This window comes from Salvelinus fontinalis, chromosome 9 (genome assembly GCF_029448725.1).
Source record: "Salvelinus fontinalis isolate EN_2023a chromosome 9, ASM2944872v1, whole genome shotgun sequence".
NCBI lineage: Eukaryota > Metazoa > Chordata > Actinopteri > Salmoniformes > Salmonidae > Salvelinus > Salvelinus fontinalis.
This window is the reverse complement of record NC_074673.1, coordinates 4223797-4248796: the sequence shown is the minus strand read 5'-3', so window position 1 is coordinate 4248796 and position 25000 is coordinate 4223797. Positions and strand designations below refer to the sequence as shown.

The following is a 25000-nucleotide window of genomic DNA, read 5'->3' as shown; positions in this document are numbered from 1 at the left end:
GCCCTCAGGACTGGGGTGAAGGTTCACCTTCCAATAGCACAACGACCCTAAGCACACAGCCAAGACAACACAGGAGTGGCTTCGGGACAAGTCTCTGAATGCCCAGCCAGAGCCCGGACTTGAACCCGAACGAACATCTCTGGAGAGACCTGAAAATAGCTGTGCAGCGACGCTCCCCATCCAACCTGACAGAGCTTGAGAGGATCCGCAGAGAAGAATGGGAGAAACTTCCCAAATACAGGTGTGCCAAGCTTGTAGCTTCATACCCAAGAAGACCCGATGCTGTAATCGATGACAAAGGTGCTGCAACAAAGTACTGGGTAAAGGGTCTGAATACTTATGTAATGTCATATTTCTGTTTTTAATTTGTAATAAATGTATAAAAATCCGTTTTTGCCTTGTCATTATGGGGTATTGTGATGTCATTATGGGGTATTGTGATGTCATTATGGGGTATTGTGATGTCATTATAGGGTATTGTGTGTAGATTGATGAGGGGGAAAAACTATTTCATCCATTTTAGAATAAGGCTGTAACGTAACAAAATGTGGAAAAAGTCAAGGGGTCTGAATACTTTCTGAATGCACTGAATATCAATGTTCTCAGGACCTTCTGAAATGTCCAAAATCTATTTCTAGTGATCAGCCTACTCTCTCACATACACACGCACACGCACACACACACCGGGTCGGCCACAGGAGGAAGTGACAGGCTCTCTTGATAGGTTAGTTATCAAGCCATCTCAAGGAGTCACATCCTGTGTTTGAGAATAGCAACTTACATCACCTTTACTAACTCTGCTCATAGACAGTGTCACTTCCCTAGAGTGTCTATATGCAGGTATACACACACTTATATACAGACACACACACAGATGTTACAGGTCTGTTTGGTGTGAGGAGGGAACAGAGATGTTGTTTGGTGTGAGGAGGTAACAGAGATGTTACAGGTCTGTTTGGTGTGAGGAGGTAACAGAGATGTTACAGGTCTGTTTGGTGTGAGGAGGGAACAGAGATGTTGTCAGGTCTGTTTGGTGTTCAAATCAAATTTTATTAGTCACATACACATGGTTAGCAGATGTTAATGCGAGTGTAGCGAAATGCTTGTGCTTCTAGTTCCGACAATGCAGTAATAACAACAAGTAATCTAACCTAACAATTCCGCAACTACTACCTTATACACGCAAGTGTAAAGGGGTAAAGAATATGTACACAAAGATATATGAATGAGTGATGGTACATACGGCATAGGCAAGGTGCAGTAGATGGTATAGAGTACGGAATATACCTATGAGATGAGTAATGTAGGGTATGTAAACATAAAGTGGCATAGTATAAAGTGGCTAGTGGTCCATGTATTACATAAGATGGCAAGATGCAATAGATGATATAGAGTACAGTATATACATATACATAAGAGATGTGTAATGTAGGGTACTTAAACATTATATTAGGTGGCATAGTTTAAAGTGGCTGGTGGTACATTTTTACATAATTTCCATCAATTCCCATTTTTAAGGTGGCTGGAGCTGAGTCAGTTTGTTGGCAGCGGCCGCTAAATGTTAGTGGTGGCTGTTTAACAGTCTGATGGCCTTGAGATAGAAGCTGTTTTTCAGTCTCTCGGTCCCTGCTTGGATGCACCTGTACTGACCTCGCCTTCTGGATGATAGCGGGGTGAACAGGCAGTGGCTTGGGTGGTTGTTGTCCTTGATGATCTTTATGGCCTTCCTGTGACATCGGGTGGTGTAGGTGTCCTGGAGGGCAGGTAGTTTGCCCCGGGTGATGCGTTCTGCCGACCTCACTACCCTCTGGAGAGCCTTACGGTTGTGTGCGGAGCAGTTGCCGTACCAGGCGGTGATACAGCCCGACAGGATGCTCTCGATTGTGCATCTGTAGAAGTTTGTGAGTGCTTTTGGTGACAAGCCGAATTTCTTCAGCCTCCTGAGGTTGAAGAGGCGCTGCTGCGCCTTCTTCACAACGCTGTCTGTGTGGGTGGACCAATTCAGTTTGTCCGTGATGTGTACACCGAGGAACTTAAAACTTTCCACCTTCTCCACTACTGACCCGTCGATGTGGATAGGGGGGTGCTCCCTCTGCTGTTTCCTGAAGTCCACAATCATCTCCTTTGTTTTGTTGACGTTGAGTGTGAGGTTATTTTCCTGACACCACACTCCGAGGGCCCCCACCTCCTCCCTGTAGGCCGTTTCGTCGTTGTTGGTAATCAAGCCTACCACTGTAGTGTCGTCCGCAAACTTGATGATTGAGTTGGAGGCGTGCATGGCCACGCAGTCGTGGGTGAACAGGGAGTACAGGAGAGGGCTCAGAACGCACCCTTGTGGGGCCCCAGTGTTGAGGATCAGCGGGGTGGAGATGTTGTTACCTACCCTCACCACCTGGGGGCGGCCCGTCAGGAAGTCCAGGACCCAGTTGCACAGGGCGGGGTCGAGACCCAGGGTCTCGAGCTTGATGACGAGTTTGGAGGGTACTATGGTGTTAAATGCTGAGCTGTAGTCGATGAACAGCATTCTCACATAGGTATTCCTCTTGTCCAGATGGGTTAGGGCAGTGTGCAGTGTGGTTGCGATTGCGTCGTCTGTGGACCTATTGGGTCTGTAAGCAAATTGGAGTGGGTCTAGGGTGACCGGTAGGGTGTGGAGGTGATATGATCCTTGACTAGTCTCTCAAAGCACTTCATGATGACGGAAGTGAGTGCTACGGGGCGGTAGTCGTTTAGCTCAGTTACCTTAGCTTTCTTGGGAACAGGAACAATGGTGGCCCTCTTGAAGCATGTGGGAACAGCAGACTGGGCTAAGGATTGATTGAATATGTCCGTAAACACACCAGCCAGCTGGTCTGCGCATGCTCTGAGGACGCGGCTGGGAATGCCGTCTGGGCCTGCAGCCTTGCGAGGGTTAACACGTTTAAATGTTTTACTCACCTCGGCTGCAGTGAAGGAGAGCCCGCAGGTTTTGTTAGTGGGCCGTGTCAGTGGCACTGTATTATCCTCAAAGCGGGCAAAAAAGGTATTTAGCCTGTCTGGGAGCAAGACATCCTGGTCCGCGACGGGGCTGGTTTTCTTTTTGTAATCCGTGATAGACTGTAGACCCTGCCACATACCCCTTGTGTCTGAGCTGTTGAATTGCGATTCAATTTTGTCTCTGTACTGGGACTTAGCCTGTTTGATAGCCTTGCGGAGAGAATAGCTACACTGTGTGTATTCGGTCATGTTTCCGGTCACCTTGCCCTGGTTAAAAGCAGTGGTTCGCGCTTTCAGTTTCACGCGAATGCTGCCGTCAATCCACGGTTTCTGGTTTGGGAATGTTTTAATCGTTGCTCTGGGTACGACATCGTCAATGCACTTCCTAATGAACTCGCTCACCGAATCAGCATATTCTTCAATGTTGTTGTTGGACGCCGTGCGGAACATATTCCAATCCGCGTGATTGAAGCAGTCTTGAAGCGTGGATTCAGATTGGTCGGACCAGCGTTGAACAGACCTGAGCACGGGAGCTTGTAGTTTTAATTTCTGTTTGTAGGCTGGAATCAACAAAATGGAGTCGTGGTCAGCTTTTCCGAAAGGAGGGCGGGGGAGGGCCTTATATGCGTCGCGGAAGTTAGTATAACAATGGTCCAGAGGTCTGCCAGCCCTGGTCGGACAATCGATGTGCTGATAGAATTTAGGGAGTTTTGTTTTTAGATTAGCCTTGTTAAAATCCCCAGCTACGATGAATGCAGCCTCAGGGTGTGTGGTTTCCAGTTTACAGAGAGTCAGATAGAGTTCGTTCAGGGCCATCGATGTGTCTGCTTGCGGGGGAATATATACGGCTGTGATTATGACCGAAGAGAATTCCCTTGGTAGATAATGCGGTCTACATTTGATTGTGAGGAGTTCTAGATCAGGTGAACAGAATGACTTGAGTTCCTGAGTGTTGTTATGATGGTCACACCACGTCTCGTTACTCATGAGGCATACCCCCCCGCCCCTCTTCTTACCAGAAAGATGTTTGTTTCTGTCTGCGCGATGCGTGAAGAAACCAGCTGGCTGCACCGACTCCGTTAGCGTCTTTTGAGTTAGCCATGTGTGAGGAGGTAACAGAGATGTTGTCAGGTCTGTTTGGTGTGAGGAGGTAACAGAGATGTTGTCAGGTCTGTTTGGTGTGAGGAGGTAACAGAGATGTTGTCAGGTCTGTTTGGTGTGAGGAGGTAACAGAGATGTTGTCAGGTCTGTTTGGTGTGAGGAGGTAACAGAGATGTTACAGGTCTGTTTGGTGTGAGGAGGTAACAGAGATGTTACAGGTCTGTTTGGTGTGAGGAGGTAACAGAGATGTTACAGGTCTGTTTGGTGTGAGGAGGTAACAGAGATGATGTCAGGTCTGTTTGGTGTGAGGATGGAACAGAGATGTTGTCAGGTCTGTTTGGTGTGAGGAGGTAACAGAGATGTTACAGGTCTGTTTGGTGTGAGGAGGGAACAGAGATGTTGTCAGGTCTGTTTGGTGTGAGGAGGTAACAGAGATGTTGTCAGGTCTGTTTGGTGTGAGGAGGGAACAGAGATGTTTGGTGTGAGGAGGGAACAGAGATGTTGTTTGGTGTGAGGAGGTAACAGAGATGTTGTCAGGTCTGTTTGGTGTGAGGAGGTAACAGAGATGTTACAGGTCTGTTTGGTGTGAGGAGGTAACAGATGTTACAGGTCTGTTTGGTGTGAGGAGGTAACAGAGATGTTACAGGTCTGTTTGGTGTGAGGAGGTAACAGAGATGTTACAGGTCTGTTTGGTGTGAGGAGGTAACAGAGATGTTACAGGTCTGTTTGGTGTGAGGAGGGAACAGAGATGTTGTTTGGTGTGAGGAGGGAACAGAGATGTTGTTTGGTCTGTTTGGTGTGAGGAGGGAACAGAGATGTTACAGGTCTGTTTGGTGTGAGGAGGTAACAGAGATGTTGTTTGGTCTGTTTGGTGTGAGGAGGGAACAGAGATGTTACAGGTCTGTTTGGTGTGAGGAGGTAACAGAGATGTTACAGGTCTGTTTGGTGTGAGGAGGTAACAGAGATGTTACAGGTCTGTTTGGTGTGAGGAGGGAACAGAGATGTTGTCAGGTCTGTTTGGTGTGAGGAGGGAACAGAGATGTTACAGGTCTGTTTGGTGTGAGGAGGTAACAGAGATGTTGTTTGGTGTGAGGAGGTAACAGAGATGTTGTCAGGTCTGTTTGGTGTGAGGAGGTAACAGAGATGTTATAGGTCTGTTTGGTGTGAGGAGGTAACAGAGATGTTGTCAGGTCTGTGTGGTGTGAGGAGGTAACAGAGATGTTGTTAGGTCTGTTTGGTGTGAGGAGGGAACAGACATGATGTTTGGTCTGTTTGGTGTGAGGAGGGAACAGAGATGTTACAGGTCTGTTTGGTGTGAGGAGGTAACAGAGATGTTGTTTGGTGTGAGGAGGGAACAGAGATGTTGTTTGGTGTGAGGAGGGAACAGAGATGTTACAGGTCTGTTTGGTGTGAGGAGGGAACAGAGATGTTGTCAGGTCTGTTTGGTGTGAGGAGGGAACAGAGATGTTACAGGTCTGTTTGGTGTGAGGAGGGAACAGACATGATGTTTGGTGTGAGGAGGGAACAGAGATGTTGTCAGGTCTGTTTGGTGTGAGGAGGTAACAGAGATGTTACAGGTCTGTTTGGTGTGAGGAGGTAACAGAGATGTTACAGGTCTGTTTGGTGTGAGGAGGTGACAGAGATGTTACAGGTCTGTTTGGTGTGAGGAGGGAACAGAGATGTTACAGGTCTGTTTGGTGTGAGGAGGGAACAGAGATGTTACAGGTCTGTTTGGTGTGAGGAGGTGACAGAGATGTTACAGGTCTGTTTGGTGTGAGGAGTTGACAGAGATGATGTTTGGTGTGAGGAGGGAACAGAGATGTTGTTTGGTGTGAGGAGGGAACAGACATGATGTTTGGTGTGAGGAGGTGACAGAGATGTTGTCAGGTCTGTTTGGTGTGAGGAGGTGACAGAGATGATGTTTGGTGTGAGGAGGGAACAGAGATGTTATAGGTCTGTGTGGTGTGAGGAGGGAACAGAGATGTTGTTTGGTGTGAGGAGGGAACAGAGATGTTATAGGTCTGTTTGGTGTGAGGAGGGAACAGAGATGTTGTCAGGTCTGTTTGGTGTGAGGAGGGAACAGAGATGTTGTCAGGTCTGTTTGGTGTGAGGAGGTGACAGAGATGATGTTTGGTGTGAGGAGGTAACAGAGATGTTATAGGTCTGTTTGGTGTGAGGAGGGAACAGAGATGTTACAGGTCTGTGTGGTGTGAGGAGGGAACAGAGATGTTATAGGTCTGTTTGGTGTGAGGAGGGAACAGAGATGTTACAGGTCTGTTTGGTGTGAGGAGGTAACAGAGATGTTACAGGTCTGTTTGGTGTGAGGAGGTAACAGAGATGTTGTCAGGTCTGTTTGGTGTGAGGAGGTAACAGAGATGTTGTCAGGTCTGTTTGGTGTGAGGAGGTAACAGAGATGTTGTCAGGTCTGTTTGGTGTGAGGAGGTAACAGAGATGTTGTCAGGTCTGTTTGGTGTGAGGAGGTAACAGAGATGTTGTCAGGTCTGTTTGGTGTGAGGAGGTAACAGAGATGTTACAGGTCTGTTTGGTGTGAGGAGGTAACAGAGATGTTACAGGTCTGTTTGGTGTGAGGAGGTAACAGAGATGTTACAGGTCTGTTTGGTGTGAGGAGGTAACAGAGATGATGTCAGGTCTGTTTGGTGTGAGGATGGAACAGAGATGTTGTCAGGTCTGTTTGGTGTGAGGAGGTAACAGAGATGTTACAGGTCTGTTTGGTGTGAGGAGGGAACAGAGATGTTGTCAGGTCTGTTTGGTGTGAGGAGGTAACAGAGATGATGTCAGGTCTGTTTGGTGTGAGGAGGGAACAGAGATGTTGTCAGGTCTGTTTGGTGTGAGGAGGTAACAGAGATGTTGTCAGGTCTGTTTGGTGTGAGGAGGGAACAGAGATGTTTGGTGTGAGGAGGGAACAGAGATGTTGTTTGGTGTGAGGAGGTAACAGAGATGTTGTCAGGTCTGTTTGGTGTGAGGAGGTAACAGAGATGTTACAGGTCTGTTTGGTGTGAGGAGGTAACAGATGTTACAGGTCTGTTTGGTGTGAGGAGGTAACAGAGATGATGTCAGGTCTGTTTGGTGTGAGGAGGTAACAGAGATGTTACAGGTCTGTTTGGTGTGAGGAGGTAACAGAGATGTTACAGGTCTGTTTGGTGTGAGGAGGGAACAGAGATGTTGTTTGGTGTGAGGAGGTGACAGAGATGTTGTCAGGTCTGTTTGGTGTGAGGAGGTGACAGAGATGATGTTTGGTGTGAGGAGGGAACAGAGATGTTATAGGTCTGTGTGGTGTGAGGAGGGAACAGAGATGTTGTTTGGTGTGAGGAGGGAACAGAGATGTTATAGGTCTGTTTGGTGTGAGGAGGGAACAGAGATGTTGTCAGGTCTGTTTGGTGTGAGGAGGGAACAGAGATGTTGTCAGGTCTGTTTGGTGTGAGGAGGTGACAGAGATGATGTTTGGTGTGAGGAGGTAACAGAGATGTTATAGGTCTGTTTGGTGTGAGGAGGGAACAGAGATGTTACAGGTCTGTGTGGTGTGAGGAGGGAACAGAGATGTTATAGGTCTGTTTGGTGTGAGGAGGGAACAGAGATGTTACAGGTCTGTTTGGTGTGAGGAGGTAACAGAGATGTTACAGGTCTGTTTGGTGTGAGGAGGTAACAGAGATGTTGTCAGGTCTGTTTGGTGTGAGGAGGTAACAGAGATGTTGTCAGGTCTGTTTGGTGTGAGGAGGGAACAGAGATGTTTGGTGTGAGGAGGGAACAGAGATGTTGTTTGGTGTGAGGAGGTAACAGAGATGTTGTCAGGTCTGTTTGGTGTGAGGAGGTAACAGAGATGTTACAGGTCTGTTTGGTGTGAGGAGGTAACAGATGTTACAGGTCTGTTTGGTGTGAGGAGGTAACAGAGATGATGTCAGGTCTGTTTGGTGTGAGGAGGTAACAGAGATGTTACAGGTCTGTTTGGTGTGAGGAGGTAACAGAGATGTTACAGGTCTGTTTGGTGTGAGGAGGGAACAGAGATGTTGTTTGGTGTGAGGAGGGAACAGAGATGTTGTCAGGTCTGTTTGGTGTGAGGAGGTAACAGAGATGTTGTCAGGTCTGTTTGGTGTGAGGAGGGAACAGAGATGTTTGGTGTGAGGAGGGAACAGAGATGTTGTTTGGTGTGAGGAGGTAACAGAGATGTTGTCAGGTCTGTTTGGTGTGAGGAGGTAACAGAGATGTTACAGGTCTGTTTGGTGTGAGGAGGTAACAGAGATGTTGTCAGGTCTGTTTGGTGTGAGGAGGGAACAGAGATGTTTGGTGTGAGGAGGGAACAGAGATTTTGTTTGGTGTGAGGAGGGAACAGACATGATGTTTGGTGTGAGGAGGTGACAGAGATGTTGTCAGGTCTGTTTGGTGTGAGGAGGTGACAGAGATGATGTTTGGTGTGAGGAGGGAACAGAGATGTTATAGGTCTGTGTGGTGTGAGGAGGGAACAGAGATGTTGTTTGGTGTGAGGAGGGAACAGAGATGTTATAGGTCTGTTTGGTGTGAGGAGGGAACAGAGATGTTGTCAGGTCTGTTTGGTGTGAGGAGGGAACAGAGATGTTGTCAGGTCTGTTTGGTGTGAGGAGGTGACAGAGATGATGTTTGGTGTGAGGAGGTAACAGAGATGTTATAGGTCTGTTTGGTGTGAGGAGGGAACAGAGATGTTACAGGTCTGTGTGGTGTGAGGAGGGAACAGAGATGTTATAGGTCTGTTTGGTGTGAGGAGGGAACAGAGATGTTACAGGTCTGTTTGGTGTGAGGAGGTAACAGAGATGTTACAGGTCTGTTTGGTGTGAGGAGGTAACAGAGATGTTGTCAGGTCTGTTTGGTGTGAGGAGGTAACAGAGATGTTGTCAGGTCTGTTTGGTGTGAGGAGGTAACAGAGATGTTGTCAGGTCTGTTTGGTGTGAGGAGGTAACAGAGATGTTGTCAGGTCTGTTTGGTGTGAGGAGGTAACAGAGATGTTGTCAGGTCTGTTTGGTGTGAGGAGGTAACAGAGATGTTACAGGTCTGTTTGGTGTGAGGAGGTAACAGAGATGTTACAAGTCTGTTTGGTGTGAGGAGGTAACAGAGATGTTACAGGTCTGTTTGGTGTGAGGAGGTAACAGAGATGATGTCAGGTCTGTTTGGTGTGAGGATGGAACAGAGATGTTGTCAGGTCTGTTTGGTGTGAGGAGGTAACAGAGATGTTACAGGTCTGTTTGGTGTGAGGAGGGAACAGAGATGTTGTCAGGTCTGTTTGGTGTGAGGAGGTAACAGAGATGATGTCAGGTCTGTTTGGTGTGAGGAGGGAACAGAGATGTTGTCAGGTCTGTTTGGTGTGAGGAGGTAACAGAGATGTTGTCAGGTCTGTTTGGTGTGAGGAGGGAACAGAGATGTTTGGTGTGAGGAGGGAACAGAGATGTTGTTTGGTGTGAGGAGGTAACAGAGATGTTGTCAGGTCTGTTTGGTGTGAGGAGGTAACAGAGATGTTACAGGTCTGTTTGGTGTGAGGAGGTAACAGATGTTACAGGTCTGTTTGGTGTGAGGAGGTAACAGAGATGATGTCAGGTCTGTTTGGTGTGAGGAGGTAACAGAGATGTTACAGGTCTGTTTGGTGTGAGGAGGTAACAGAGATGTTACAGGTCTGTTTGGTGTGAGGAGGGAACAGAGATGTTGTTTGGTGTGAGGAGGGAACAGAGATGTTGTTTGGTGTGAGGAGGGAACAGAGATGTTGTTTGGTCTGTTTGGTGTGAGGAGGGAACAGAGATGTTACAGGTCTGTTTGGTGTGAGGAGGTAACAGAGATGTTGTTTGGTCTGTTTGGTGTGAGGAGGGAACAGAGATGTTACAGGTCTGTTTGGTGTGAGGAGGGAACAGAGATGTTACAGGTCTGTTTGGTGTGAGGAGGTAACAGAGATGTTACAGGTCTGTTTGGTGTGAGGAGGTAACAGAGATGTTACAGGTCTGTTTGGTGTGAGGAGGGAACAGAGATGTTGTCAGGTCTGTTTGGTGTGAGGAGGGAACAGAGATGTTACAGGTCTGTTTGGTGTGAGGAGGTAACAGAGATGTTGTTTGGTGTGAGGAGGTAACAGAGATGTTGTCAGGTCTGTTTGGTGTGAGGAGGTAACAGAGATGTTATAGGTCTGTTTGGTGTGAGGAGGTAACAGAGATGTTGTCAGGTCTGTGTGGTGTGAGGAGGTAACAGAGATGTTGTTAGGTCTGTTTGGTGTGAGGAGGGAACAGACATGATGTTTGGTCTGTTTGGTGTGAGGAGGGAACAGAGATGTTACAGGTCTGTTTGGTGTGAGGAGGTAACAGAGATGTTGTTAGGTCTGTTTGGTGTAATGAGGGAACAGAGATGTTGTCAGGTCTGTTTGGTGTGAGGAGGGAACAGAGATGATGTTTGGTCTGTTTGGTGTGAGGAGGGAACAGAGATGTTACAGGTCTGTTTGGTGTGAGGAGGTAACAGAGATGTTGTTTGGTCTGTTTGGTGTGAGGAGGTAACAGAGATGTTACAGGTCTGTTTGGTGTGAGGAGGGAACAGAGATGTTGTCAGGTCTGTTTGGTGTGAGGAGGGAACAGAGATGTTACAGGTCTGTTTGGTGTGAGGAGGGAACAGACATGATGTTACAGGTCTGTTTGGTGTGAGGAGGTAACAGAGATGTTACAGGTCTGTTTGGTGTGAGGAGGTGACAGAGATGTTACAGGTCTGTTTGGTGTGAGGAGGGAACAGAGATGTTACAGGTCTGTTTGGTGTGAGGAGGTAACAGAGATGTTGTTTGGTGTGAGGAGGGAACAGAGATGTTACAGGTCTGTTTGGTGTGAGGAGGGAACAGAGATGTTACAGGTCTGTTTGGTGTGAGGAGGGAACAGACATGATGTTTGGTGTGAGGAGGGAACAGAGATGTTGTCAGGTCTGTTTGGTGTGAGGAGGTAACAGAGATGATACAGGTCTGTTTGGTGTGAGGAGGGAACAGAGATGTTGTCAGGTCTGTTTGATGTGAGGAGGGAACAGAGATGTTACAGGTCTGTTTGGTGTGAGGAGGTAACAGAGATGTTACAGGTCTGTTTGGTGTGAGGAGGGAACAGAGATGTTGTCAGGTCTGTTTGATGTGAGGAGGGAACAGAGATGTTACAGGTCTGTTTGGTGTGAGGAGGGAACAGAGATGTTACAGGTCTGTTTGGTGTGAGGAGGGAACAGAGATGTTACAGGTCTGTTTGGTGTGAGGAGGTGACAGAGATGTTACAGGTCTGTTTGGTGTGAGGAGGGAACAGAGATGTTACAGGTCTATTTGGTGTGAGGAGGTGACAGAGATGTTACAGGTCTGTTTGGTGTGAGGAGGTGACAGAGATGTTACAGGTCTGTTTGGTGTGAGGAGGGAACAGAGATGTTACAGGTCTGTTTGGTGTGAGGAGGTGACAGAGATGTTACAGGTCTGTTTGGTGTGAGGAGGTGACAGAGATGATGTTTGGTGTGAGGAGGGAACAGAGATGTTGTTTGGTGTGAGGAGGGAACAGACATGATGTTTGGTGTGAGGAGGTGACAGAGATGTTGTCAGGTCTGTTTGGTGTGAGGAGGTGACAGAGATGATGTTTGGTGTGAGGAGGGAACAGAGATGTTATAGGTCTGTGTGGTGTGAGGAGGGAACAGAGATGTTGTTTGGTGTGAGGAGGGAACAGAGATGTTATAGGTCTGTTTGGTGTGAGGAGGGAACAGAGATGTTACAGGTCTGTTTGGTGTGAGGAGGGAACAGAGATGTTGTCAGGTCTGTTTGGTGTGAGGAGGGAACAGAGATGTTGTTTGGTGTGAGGAGGGAACAGAGATGTTACAGGTCTGTTTGGTGTGAGGAGGGAACAGAGATGTTACAGGTCTGTTTGGTGTGAGGAGGTGACAGAGATGATGTTTGGTGTGAGGGAACAGACATGATGTTTGGTGTGAGGAGGGAACAGACATGTTGTTTGGTGTGAGGAGGGAACAGAGATGTTACAGGTCTGTTTGGTGTGAGGAGGTGACAGAGATGTTACAGGTCTGTTTGGTGTGAGGAGGTGACAGAGATGATGTTTGGTGTGAGGAGGGAACAGAGATGTTGTCAGGTCTGTTTGGTGTGAGGAGGTGACAGAGATGTTACAGGTCTGTTTGGTGTGAGGAGGGAACAGAGATGTTGTCAGGTCTGTTTGGTGTGAGGAGGGAACAGAGATGTTGTCAGGTCTGTTTGGTGTGAGGAGGTAACAGAGATGTTACAGGTCTGTTTGGTGTGAGGAGGTAACAGAGATGTTGTTTGGTGTGAGGAGGGAACAGAGATGTTGTCAGGTCTGTTTGGTGTGAGGAGGTGACAGAGATGATGTTTGGTGTGAGGAGGTAACAGAGATGTTATAGGTCTGTTTGGTGTGAGGAGGTAACAGAGATGTTGTTTGGTGTGAGGAGGTAACTAACTAGCAGCAGCAGCAGGCTCCTCTGTAACTAACTAGCAGCAGCAGCAGGCTCCTCTGTAACTAACTAGCAGCAGGCTCCTCTGTAACTAACTAGCAGCAGCAGGCTCCTCTGTAACTAACTAGCAGCAGCAGGCTCCACTAACTAACTAGCAGCAGCAGGCTCCTCTGTAACTAACTAGCAGCAGCAGGCTCCTCTGTAACTAACTAGCAGCAACAGCAGGCCCACTATAACTAACTAGCAGCAGCAGGCCCACTGTAACTAACTAGCAGCAGGCTCCTCTGTAACTAACTAGCAGCAGCAGGATCCTCTAACTAACTAGCAACAGGCTCCACTAACTAACTAGCAGCAGCAGGCTCCTCTGTAACTAACTAGCAGCAGCAGGCCCACTGTAACTAGCTAGCAGCAGGCTCCACTAACTAACTAGCAGCAGCAGGCTCCTCTGTAACTAACTAGCAGCAGCAGGCTCTTCTGTAACTAACTAGCAGCAGCAGGCTCCTCTGTAACTAACTAGCAGCAGCAGGCTCCTCTGTAACTAACTAGCAGCAGCAGGCTCCTCTGTAACTAACTAGCAGCAGCAGGCTCCTCTGTAACTAACTAGCAGCAGCAGGCTCCTCTGTAACTAACTAGCAGCAGCAGGCTCCTCTGTAACTAACTAGCAGCAGGCTCCTCTGTAACTAACTAGCAGCAGCAGGCTCCTCTGTAACTAACTAGCAGCAGCAGGCTCCTCTGTAAGTAACTAGCAGCAGGCTCCTCTGTAAGTAACTAGCAGCAGCAGGCTCCTCTGTAACTAACTAGCAGCAGCAGGCTCCTCTGTAAGTAACTAGCAGCAGCAGGCTCCTCTGTAAGTAACTAGCAGCAGCAGGCTCCTCTGTAACTAACTAGCAGCAGCCCCACTGTAACTAACTAGCAGCAGCAGGCTCTTCTGTAACTAACTAGCAGCAGGCTCCACTAACTAACTAGCAGCAGCAGGCTCCTCTGTAACTAACTAGCAGCAGCAGGCTCCTCTGTAACTAACTAGCAGCAGCAGGCTCCTCTGTAACTAACTAGCAGCAGGCTCTTCTGTAACTAACTAGCAGTAGCAGGCTCTTCTGTAACTAACTAGCAGCAGCAGGCTCTTCTGTAACTAACTAGCAGCAGCAGGCTCCTCTGTAACTAACTAGCAGCAGCAGGCTCCTTTGTTTATAATACCTTCTTTTCGACACAAAGCCTGGACTCTACAAAGTATGGAAAGCGTTCCACAGGGATGCTGGCCCGTGTTGACTCCACAGGGATGCTGGCCCGTGTTGACTCCACAGGGATGCTGGCCCGTGTTGACTCCACAGGGATGCTGGCCCATGTTGACTCCACAGGGATGCTGGCCCGTGTTGACTCCACAGGGATGCTGGCCCGTGTTGACTCCACAGGGATGCTGGCCCATGTTGACTCCACAGGGATGCTGGCCCATGTGGACTACACAGGGATGCTGGCCCATGTGGACTCCACAGGGATGCTGGCCCATGTGGACTCCACAGGGATGCTGGCCCCATGTTGACTCCACAGGGGTGCTGGTCCATGTTGACTCCACAGGGGTGCTGGTCCATGTTGACTCCACAGGGGTGCTGGTCCATGTTGACTCCACAGGGATGCTGGCCCATGTTGACTCTACAGGGATGCTGCCCATGTTGACTCCACAGGGATGCTGGCCCCTGTGGACTCCAATGCTTCCCACAGTTGTGTCAAGTTGGGTGGATATCCTTTGGGTGGTGGACCATTCTTGATACACACGGGAATCTGTTTAGCGTGAAAAAACCCAGCAGCATTGCAGTTCTTGACACAAACCGGTGCACCTGGCACCTACTACCATACTACAATTGAAGTCGGAAGTTTACATACACCTTAGTCAAGTACATTTAAACTCAGTTTTTCACAATTCCTGACATTTAATCCTAGTAAAAAATCCCTGTTTTAGGTCAGTTAGGATCACCACTTTATTTTAAGAATGTGAAATGTCAGAATAATAGTAGTGAGAATGATTTATTTCAGCTTTTATTCCTTTCATCACATTCCCAGTGGGTCAGAAGTTTACATACACTCAATTAGTATTTGGTAGCATTGCCTTTAAATTGTTTAACTTGGGTCACATGTTTTGGATAACCTTTCACAAGCTTCCCTCAATAAGTTGGGTGAATTTTGGCCCATTCCTCCTGACAGACCTCGTGTATGACTATACACCTAACCTGAGTCAGGTTTGTAGGCCTCCTTGCTCGCACATGCTTTTTCAGTTCTGCCCACAAATTGTCCATAGGATTGAGGTCAGGGCTTTGTGATGGCCAATCCAATGCCTTGACTTTGTTGTCCTTAAGCCGTTTAGCCACAACTTTGGAAGTATGCTTGGGGTCATTGTCCATTTGGAAGACCCATTTGTGACCAAGCTTTAACTTCCTGACTGAGGTCTTGAGATGTTGCTACAATATATCCACATAATTGTCCTGCCTCATGATGCCATCTATTTTGTGAAGTGCACCAGTCCCTCCTGCAGCAAAGCACCCCCAAACATAACACTGGTCATTATGGCCAAACAGTTCTATTTTTGTTTCATCAGACCAGAGGACATTTCTCCAAAAAGTACGATCTTTGTCCCTATGTGCAGTTGCAAACCGTAGTCTGGCTTTTTTATGGCGGTTTTGGAGCAGTGGCTTCTTCCTTGTTGAGCGGCCTTTCAGATAATGTCGATATAGGACTCGTTTAAATGTGGATAGAGATACTTTTGTACCTGTTTCCTCCAGCTTCTTCACAATGTCCTTTGCTGTTGTTCTGGGATTGATTTGCACTTTTCGCACCAAAGTACGTTCATCTCTAGGAGACAGAATGCGTCTCCTTCCTGAGCGGTATGACGGCTGTGTGGTCCCATGGTGTTTATACTTGCGTACTATTGTTTGTACAGATGAACATTCAGGCGTTTGGAAACTGCTTCCAAGGATGAACCAGACTTGTGGAGGTCTACAAAATGTTTTTCTGAGGTCTTGGCTGATTTCTTTTGATTTTCGCATGACGTAAAGCAAAGAGGCACTGCGTTTGAAGGTAGGCCTTGAAATACATCCACAGATACACCTCCAATTAACTCAAAATATGTCAATTAGCCTATCAGAAGCTTTTAAAGCCATGACATCATTTTCTGGAATTTTCCAAGCTGTTTAAAGGCACAGTCAACTTAGTGTATGTAAACTTCTGACCCACTGGAATTGTGATACAGTGAATTATAAGTGAAGTAATCTGTAAACAATTGTTGGAAAAATTACTTGTCATGCACAAAGTAGATGTCCTAACCGACTCGCCAAAACTATAGTTTGTTAACAAGAAATGTGTGGAGTGGTTGAAAAACGAGTTTTAATGACTCCAACCTAAGTGTATGTAAACTTCTGACTTCAACTGTACATATTTTTTATATACCTTAAGGGAACCTACATTTCCAAATCAATTATGTATGTCAGCTTAGCACCTCCCTTGTCCCCCAATGTCTTAGACTATAAACAATTTAACACTAGCCTCTCAATCCCCCCCTTCCCCAAATCACGTGTAAATATTGAACTTAAATTGTGCCTTCCTGTATTATAATAATGCTAAACATTTTACTATTTTCTAATGAGCCATTTACTTAATGTTTTGTAATCTTATCTTCTATTATTTATTATTGTTGCTTTGTCCCGAAGGAACCTGCATTTCATTGGACGGTGTACAACATATGTACCCGGTACGTACGACTAATAAAACGTTGAAACTCTCCCCCAGACCCCCCTCTCCCCCAGACCCCCCTCTCCCCAGACCCCCCTCTCCCCCAGACCCCTCTCTCCCCCAGACCCCCCTCTCCCCCAGACCCCCCTCTCCCCAGACCCCCCTCTCCCCCAGACCCCCCTCTCCCCCAGACCCCTCTCTCCCCCAGACCCCCCTCTACCCCAGACCCCTCTCTCCCCCAGACCCCCCTCTCCCCAGACCCCTCTCTCCCCCAGACCCCCCTCTCCCCAGACCCCTCTCTCCCCAGACCCCTCTCTCCCCAGACCCCTCTCAGAAGTTATTGGCCTAATGACTGAAGCCTTGCTGAAAACAGGATCACTGTGTGTTTACAGTTTCCATTTTCTATAGGTTATATGAATAGAGAGCTGTGCAGCTGTTCCACCATGTTAGGGGTCTTGGGAATGCTTCCATTGCTCCCACCTCCCCCCCCACCTCCCATTCTTTATCTATTCTTCTTCTTCTTCTTTATCTGAAGGATCAACTTCCCTTTCTGAAAGTTCTTTATTCCAAAAGTATTTTCCCAGTTTGATTGGATGGAGATGTTAGAGAGAGACAGGAAAGTTAGGAGGAGGGTTGGATTCAACATCAGCATGTAGGCAGCTACTTTAACCACTAGACCACCTCGTCTCGGCCTCACACGGAATGTTCTCTCTCTAATATCAGAGCCACGTTGTTAGTAGTTCACCGTAGTGACAAGGAACACAGAGTTCATCATCGGAGCGGCTCGTCAAAGCACAGCTTGGTGTGTATATTTTAACAAAAGACCTTGGCCTTATTTAGGGAGCTCTATTACAGATGATTAATGCCAAAACACAGTGTGAAGATACGCTGTGATAAGAAGTGTAGGTCGTAGAAAGCCTTTTTTCAGTTCACACTAAGTTGGAAACGGGACGTATTAGATCCATACTACAGGTTGAATTTGGATTCAATGTCAAATTGCTGCATTATCAGTTTAGCTTATCAGGGTTTTTTATTTTCTTCAGTTTACACTTAGTCTACACAGTTTACACTTAGCCTAAACAACAACTTAGTGAGGAAAACACGTGATATATTATATCCATTTTACAGGTTGAATTTTAGTTGGATGTCAAATCGGTGTGTTTAATTTGAAGCTTTCATTTTGTTTCTCTGTATACAGACTAAATACATGGAAATTTAGAAATGTTTATGCAGCTAACCCTGCCATGCCGCAAAAACTCCCCCTGAGGGTGTGAACTGCTGTCTTAAAGGGCACTAGAACTCACTGAAACCTGGTTGTTTCCACGGAAACGTCTATTTAAAGAGACAGTTTAGACCTATAGTGAATAGGGTGCCATTTGGAACCGAAGCTCTGAACTGTCTCTTTAAAATGGATGTTTCCGTGGAAACCACCAGAGGAACTTTTTCTGAAAGTTCCAATGGAAGGAGACTTGCCACGGTGCAAGACAGACCAGAACACAGGCTGACTAAATAACCACTGGAGATTCCACACAGATGAGTGTGCATCGGCTTCTGAAAGCGCTGCGACACAGATGTGCACTCTGAGAATAGTTAACTAATCTAAAGGCTTTGAAAACGTCCTGCTTTTAGAATGTAACGAGATGTGAAAAGGAAGTCTGCGTCCTTGCAAGTTTCAGTGTTTTGTTTGCTACGTTTTCTGTCACCAACCACCTTTGACAAGGAAGTATTGGGCTGATCTCTGTCGGTTCTCACTGCAGCCCTTTACTTCACATGCTTTGAGTCCTACAGTACAGTTCAACAAGTGTTCAGAACAAGTGTTCCTCTCTCTCCGCCGCTGAGGCTGCTGTCGGCTGATGCCTAATGCTGTAAGACATGTGTAGCTTACATCTATGTTCTCTGTGTGACATCTCTTTCACACGAACCCTGTTACTAGCCCTTCTGTAACTAGCCTTTCTCTAACTAGCCTTTCTGTTACTACCTCTTCTGTAACTAGCCCTTCTGTAACTAGATCGTCTGTAACTAGCTTTTCTGTTACTGGCTCTTCTGTAACTAGCTCCTCTGTTACCAGCTCTTCTTTAACTAGCTCTTCTGTAACTAGATCTTCTGTAACTAGATCTTCTGTAACTAGCCCTTCTCTAACTAGCTCTTCTGTAACTAGCTCTTCTGTTACTAGATCGTCTGTAACTAGCTTTTCTGTTACTGGCTCTTCTGTAACTAGCTCCTCTGTTACCAGCTCTTCTTTAACTAGCTCTTCTGTAACTAGCTCTTCTCTAACTAGCCATTCTATAACCTGCTCTTCTGTAACTAGCCCTTCTGTAACTAGCTCTTCTGTAACTAGCCATTCTGTAACTGGCCATTCTGTTACTAGCTCTTCTGTAACTAGCCCTTCTGTAACTAGCCATTCTGTAACTAGCCATTCTGTAACTAGCCCTTCTGTAACTAGCTCTTCTGTAACTAGCCCTTCTCTAACTAGCTCTTCTGTAACTAGCCATTCTATAACCCGCTCTTCTATAACTAGCCCTTCTGTAACTAGCCCTTCTGTAACTAGCTCTTCTGTAACTAGCCCTTCTGTTACTAGCTATTCTGTAACTAGCTCTTCTGTAACTAGCTCTTCTGTAACTAGCTCTTCTGTAACTAGCCCTTCTGTTACTCGCTCTTCTGTAACTAGCCATTCTGTAACCAGCCCTTCTGTAACTATCCCTTCTGTAACTAGCTCTTCTATAACAAGCCCTTCTGTAACTAGCCATTCTATAACCCGCTCTTCTATAACTCGCCCTTCTTTAACTAGCCCTTCTGTAACTAGCCATTCTGTAACTAGCTCTTCTCTAACTAGCTCTTCTGTAACTAGCCCTTCTATAACTAGCCCTTCTGTAACTAGCCCTTCTGTAACTAGATCGTCTGTAACTAGCTTTTCTGTTACTGGCTCTTCTGTAACTAGCTCCTCTGTTACCAGCTCTTCTTTAACTAGCTCTTCTGTAACTAGCTCTTCTGTAACTAGATCTTCTGTAACTAGACCTTCTCTAACTAGCTCTTCTGTAACTAGCTCTTCTGTTACTAGATCGTCTGTAACTAGCTTTTCTGTTACTGGCTCTTCTGTAACTAGCTCCTCTGTTACCAGCTCTTCTTTAACTAGCTCTTCTGTAACTAGCTCTTCTCTAACTAGCCATTCTATAACCTGCTCTTCTGTAACTAGCCCTTCTGTAACTAGCTCTTCTGTAACTAGCCATTCTGTAACTGGCCATTCTGTTACTAGCTCTTCTGTAACTAGCTCTTCTGTAACTAGCTCTTCTGTAACTAGCCCTTCTGTAACTAGCCATAATGTAACTAGCCATTCTGTAACTAGCCCTTCTGTAACTAGCTCTTCTGTAATTAGCCCTTCTCTAACTAGCTCTTCTGTAACTAGCCATTCTATAACCCACTCTTCTATAACTAGCCCTTCTGTAACTAGCCCTTCTGTAACTAGCCCTTCTGTAACTAGCCATTCTGTAGCTAGCTCTTCTCTAACTAGCTCTTCTGTAACTAGCCATTCTATAACCCGCTCTTCTATAACTAGCCCTTCTGTAACTAGCCCTTCTGTAACTAGCTCTTCTGTAACTAGCCCTTCTGTTACTTGCTATTCTGTAACTAGCTCTTCTGTAACTAGCTCTTCTGTAACTAGCTCTTCTGTAACTAGCCCTTCTGTTACTCGCTCTTCTGTAACTAGCCATTCTGTAACTAGCCATTCTGTAACTAGCCCTTCTGTAACTAGCCCTTCTGTAACTAGCCCTTCTGTAACTATCCCTTCTGTAACTAGCTCTTCTGTAACTAGCTGTTCTGTAACTAGCCATTCTGTAACTAGCTCTTCTGTAACTAGCCCTTCTGTAACTAGCCCTTCTGTAACTAGCCCTTCTGTAACTAGCCCTTCTGTAACCAGCTCTTCTGTAACTAGCTGTTCTGTAACTAGCTCTTCTCTAACTAGCCCTTCTGTAACTAGCCCTTCTGTAACTAGCCATTCTGTAACTAGCTCTTCTCTAACTAGCTCTTCTGTAACTAGCCCTTCTCTAACTAGCTCTTCTGTAACTAGCCATTCTATAACCCGCTCTTCTATAACTAGCCCTTCTGTAACTAGCCCTTCTGTAACTAGCTCTTCTGTAACTAGCCCTTCTGTAACTAGCTCTTCTGTTACTAGCTATTCTGTAACTAGCTCTTCTGTAACTAGCTCTTCTGTAACTAGCCCTTCTGTTACTAGCTCTTCTACCACTAGCCCTTCTGTAACTAGCCATTCTGTAACTAGCCATTCTGTAACTAGCCCTTCTGTAACTAGCTCTTCTGTAACTAGCCTTTCTATAACTAGCTGTTCTGTAACCAGCCAGAAGAGCTAGTTGTGTGCAAAAACACAGTGTTGGAGAAGAAAGTAAAAGTGCAATATGTGCCATGTAAAAAAGCTAACGTTTAAGTACCTTGCTCAGAACATGAGAACATATGAAAGCTGGTGGTTCCTTTTAACATGAGTCTTCAATATTCCCAGGTAAGAAGTTTTAGGTTGTAGTTATTATAGGAATTATAGGACTATTTCCCTCTATACCATTTGTATGTCATAGACCTTTGACTATTTGATGTTTTTTATAGGCACTAGTATTGCCACCTAATCTCGGGAGTTGATAGGCATGAAGTCATAAACAGTGCTGTGCTTCAAGCATTGCTAAGAGCTGCTGACAAATGCAGTAAAGTGCTGTTTGAATGAATGCTTACGAGCGTGCTGCTGCCTACCACCGCTCAAATCAAATGTATTTATAAATATAAATATAAATATTGTAGTTGAATGTCTTTAGGGTGTTAAATACATCGTTGTGCACTGTGGACCAATCCTTTGACGTGGTTATGTTGTATCTGTGTGTCTGGCTGATTTGACACCAATACTATTCTATTATCATACGTATTATTCATGACTCAAGGTAAGGGTTATTATATTATAGCAGGCCTCTCTGGTTCTCCTGACCTCAGACCCAGAGTGAGTTGGAGCCGTGTCCCAGCCCCAGAGCTCTGAGCCAGGCTTCATTCCAGACAGAGACAGCACCTCTCTGGTTCTCCTGACCTCAGACCCAGAGTGAGTTGGAACCGTGTCCCAGCCCCAGAGCTCTGAGCCAGGCTTCATTCCAGACAGAGACAGCACCTCTCTGGTTCTCCTGACCTCAGACCCAGAGTGAGTTGGAGCCGTGTCCCAGCCCCAGAGCTCTGAGCCAGGCTTCATTCCAGACAGAGACAGCACCTCTCTGGTTCTCCTGACCTCAGACCCAGAGTGAGTTGGAACCGTGTCCCAGCCCCAGAGCTCTGAGCCAGGCTTCATTCCAGACAGAGACAGCACCTCTCTGGTTCTCCTGACCTCAGACCCAGAGTGAGTTGGAGCCGTGTCCCAGCCCCAGAGCTCTGAGCCAGGCTTCATTCCAGACAGAGACAGCACCTCTCTGGTTCTCCTGACCTCAGACCCAGAGTGAGTTGGAACCGTGTCCCAGCCCCAGAGCTCTGAGCCAGGCTTCATTCCAGACAGAGACAGCACCTCTCTGGTTCTCCTGACCTCAGACCCAGAGTGAGTTGGAGCCGTGTCCCAGCCCCAGAGCTCTGAGCCAGGCTTCATTCCAGACAGAGACAGCACCTCTCTGGTTCTCCTGACCTCAGACCCAGAGTGAGTTGGAACCGTGTCCCAGCCCCAGAGCTCTGAGCCAGGCTTCATTCCAGACAGAGACAGCACCTCTCTGGAGCTTACCCTCAGCCAAGGGAATCTATTCCTCTTACCCCCGTCTCTTCTCCATTCCTCTGCTCCAGCCTTGCTCTCTCTGGTCTCTGGTGGGCTGTTATAACTCTGGTAGAGAACATTGCTTGAATTCTTTTTGAATCGGCTTGCTCCGTGGCGGATCCCCATTGCTTGCCTTGACATGTTACTACTACTACTAAATGAACGGGTTACATGCTACCTGACCTGTCACATGTGCATATTTCACTGCATACGGTTGACCAGATCATTTAAATGTGTGAGCTAGAATGAGTCACTCTTTAAAAAATCGGGAAAACCATTCTGTATAGTTTAGGATAATAGTGTAGCCTGGTTTCAGTGAGTGATGTTGTAAGGGCAGAATGTTAACCTGTTCATGGACATCTTCTCTACAGAGGAGTCCTCCACCACTCTGCAAGTGGCCTCCTATATTCTGATCGCTGTGGGTTCTCTCTCCATGGTTATGGGCTTCCTGGGCTGTATAGGAGCCATCTACGAGATACGCTGCCTGCTGGGCCTGGTGAGTAAAACACACATCCCCCCTGCTGTCAAAGGGACTTGTTCCTGCACCACAACGCTGTGAAGGCTGAGCAGGATGTAGAGTCTGTTTTGATGTTATGTCACGATGCTCTACGCTGCTGCAGAAAGCTCTGATTTGTAGCTCAGATCTTCACATTCGACTGGTGTTGAAAAGGACCGGCGAGGTTCTTCCTCAACGTTAGAACTAGAGGAGGTTACAGAGAGAGAGGGGTGAGGAGGTTACAGAGAGAGGGGTGAGGAGGTTACAGAGAGAGGGGTGAGGAGGTTACAGAGAGAGGGGTGAGGAGGTTACAGAGAGAGGGGTGAGGAGGTTACAGAGAGAGGGGTGAGGAGGTTACAGAGAGAGAGGGGTGAGGAGGTTACAGAGAGAGGGGTGAGGAGGTTACAGAGAGAGGGGGGTGAGGAGGTTACAGAGAGTCCTGCTGAGACATGTCCTAGTCCTGCTGAGACATGTCCTAGTCCTGCTGAGACATGTCCTAGTCCTGCTGAGACATGTCCTAGTCCTGCTGAGACATGTCCTAGTCCTGCTGAGACATGTCCTAGTCCTGCTGAGACATGTCCTAGTCCTGCTGAGACATGCCCTAGTCCTGCTGAGACATGTCCTAGTCCTGCTGAGACATGTCCCAGTCCTGCTGAGACATGTCCCAGTCCTGCTGAGACATGTCCTAGTCCTGCTGAGACATGTCCTAGTCCTGCTGAGACATGCCCTAGTCCTGCTGAGACATGCCCTAGTCCTGCTGAGACGTGTCCCAGTCCTGCTGAGACATGTCCCAGTCCTGCTGAGACATGTTCTAGTCCTGCTGAGACATGCCCTAGTCCTGCTGAGACATGTCCCAGTCCTGCTGAGACATGTCCTAGTCCTGCTGAGACATGCCCTAGTCCTGCTGAGACATGTTCTAGTCCTGCTGAGACATGTTCTAGTCCTGCTGAGACGTGTCCCAGTCCTGCTGAGACATGTCCCAGTCCTGCTGAGACATGTTCTAGTCCTGCTGAGACATGTCCTAGTCCTGCTGAGACATGTCCTAGTCCTGCTGAGACATGTCCCAGTCCTGCTGAGACATGTCCTAGTCCTGCTGAGACAGGAACACAGAATACTCTGCCAAAACCTGAACACAGAATACTCTGCCAAAACCTGAACACAGAATACTCTGCCAAAACCTGAACACAGAATACTCTGCCAAAACCTGAACACAGAATACTCTGCCAAAACCTGAACACAGAATACTCTGCCAAAACCTGCACACAGAATACTCTGCCAAAACCTGAACACAGAATACTCTGCCAAAACCTGAACACAGAATACTCTGCCAAAACCTGAACACAGAATACTCTGCCAAAACCTGAACACAGAATACTCTGCCAAAACCTGAACACAGAATACTCTGCCAAAACCTGAACACAGAATACTCTGCCAAAACCTGAACACAGAATACTCTGCCAAAACCTGCACACAGAATACTCTGCCAAAACCTGCACACAGAATACTCTGCCAAAACCTGAACACAGAATACTCTGCCAAAACCTGAACACAGAATACTCTGCCAAAACCTGCACACAGAATACTCTGCCAAAACCTGAACACAGAATACTCTGCCAAAACCTGAACACAGAATACTCTGCCAAAACCTGAACACAGAATACTCTGCCAAAACCTGAACACAGAATACTCTGCCAAAACCTGAACACAGAATACTCTGCCAAAACCTGAACACAGAATACTCTGCCAAAACCTGAACACAGAATACTCTGCCAAAACCTGAACACAGAATACTCTGCCAAAACCTGAACACAGAATACTCTGCCAAAACCTGAACACAGGTTGAATCAGAGAAGTTCAATGTTCTTTAGAGTCTGATATTCTATGTAGAACATGACTTTGTCTGTGTTCATGCTAACTTAACAATTTTGTTGTTTCAAACTGGTATGATGAACCTCTAAAATGCATTTCCCATGATGCTGTCTGTCTGTCCCCAGTACTTCACCTGCCTCCTGCTCATCCTCATCGCCCAGGTTACGGCTGGCGTACTCATCTACTTCCAGAGAGACAGGGTGAGTTCTACCTCCACCTGTCCCTTCACCTCCTTCTCCCCCCCCCTCCCCCCCTACTTCGTCTACAGTACTTCCAGAGAGACAGGGTGAGTTCTACCTCCACCTGTCCCTTCACCTCCTTCCCCCCCCCCCCCCTACTTCGTCTACAGTACTTCCAGAGAGACGGGGTGAGTATTCTCTCTCCCCCCTCCTTCTTCTCCTGTTTCTCCCACTTCCATTCTTTCATATCCAGTCTCTCCCCCTCTCCTTTTTGTCCCGCACTCTCCTCTGCCCCCCCCCCCCCCCCCCTCCCACTCCTCGTCCCCCCTTTCTTGGCCTCTCACCACAGCTGTGACATACCCAACATTCCCACCCTTCCTAGACAGCTATGGCTGACTGAGACCTGCTGGGAATCCCCATGCCCTGTGATGGAGCCATGGAAAAGTTGTC

The 25000-nt window shown here is 47.1% G+C and overlaps 1 protein-coding gene across 1 annotated transcript in view; it reads left to right on the top strand.

Annotated features, from left to right (window-relative positions):
- Nucleotides 1-25000, top strand: part of LOC129861918 (CD82 antigen-like) — a 54963-nt gene that overhangs the window by 18096 nt on the left and 11867 nt on the right. Inside the window, exons 4-5 of the mRNA XM_055933107.1 lie at nt 22378-22502; nt 24497-24571. Of these exons, the coding sequence (XP_055789082.1) occupies nt 22378-22502; nt 24497-24571 (200 nt within the window). The remainder of the gene's footprint in view (nt 1-22377; nt 22503-24496; nt 24572-25000) is intronic.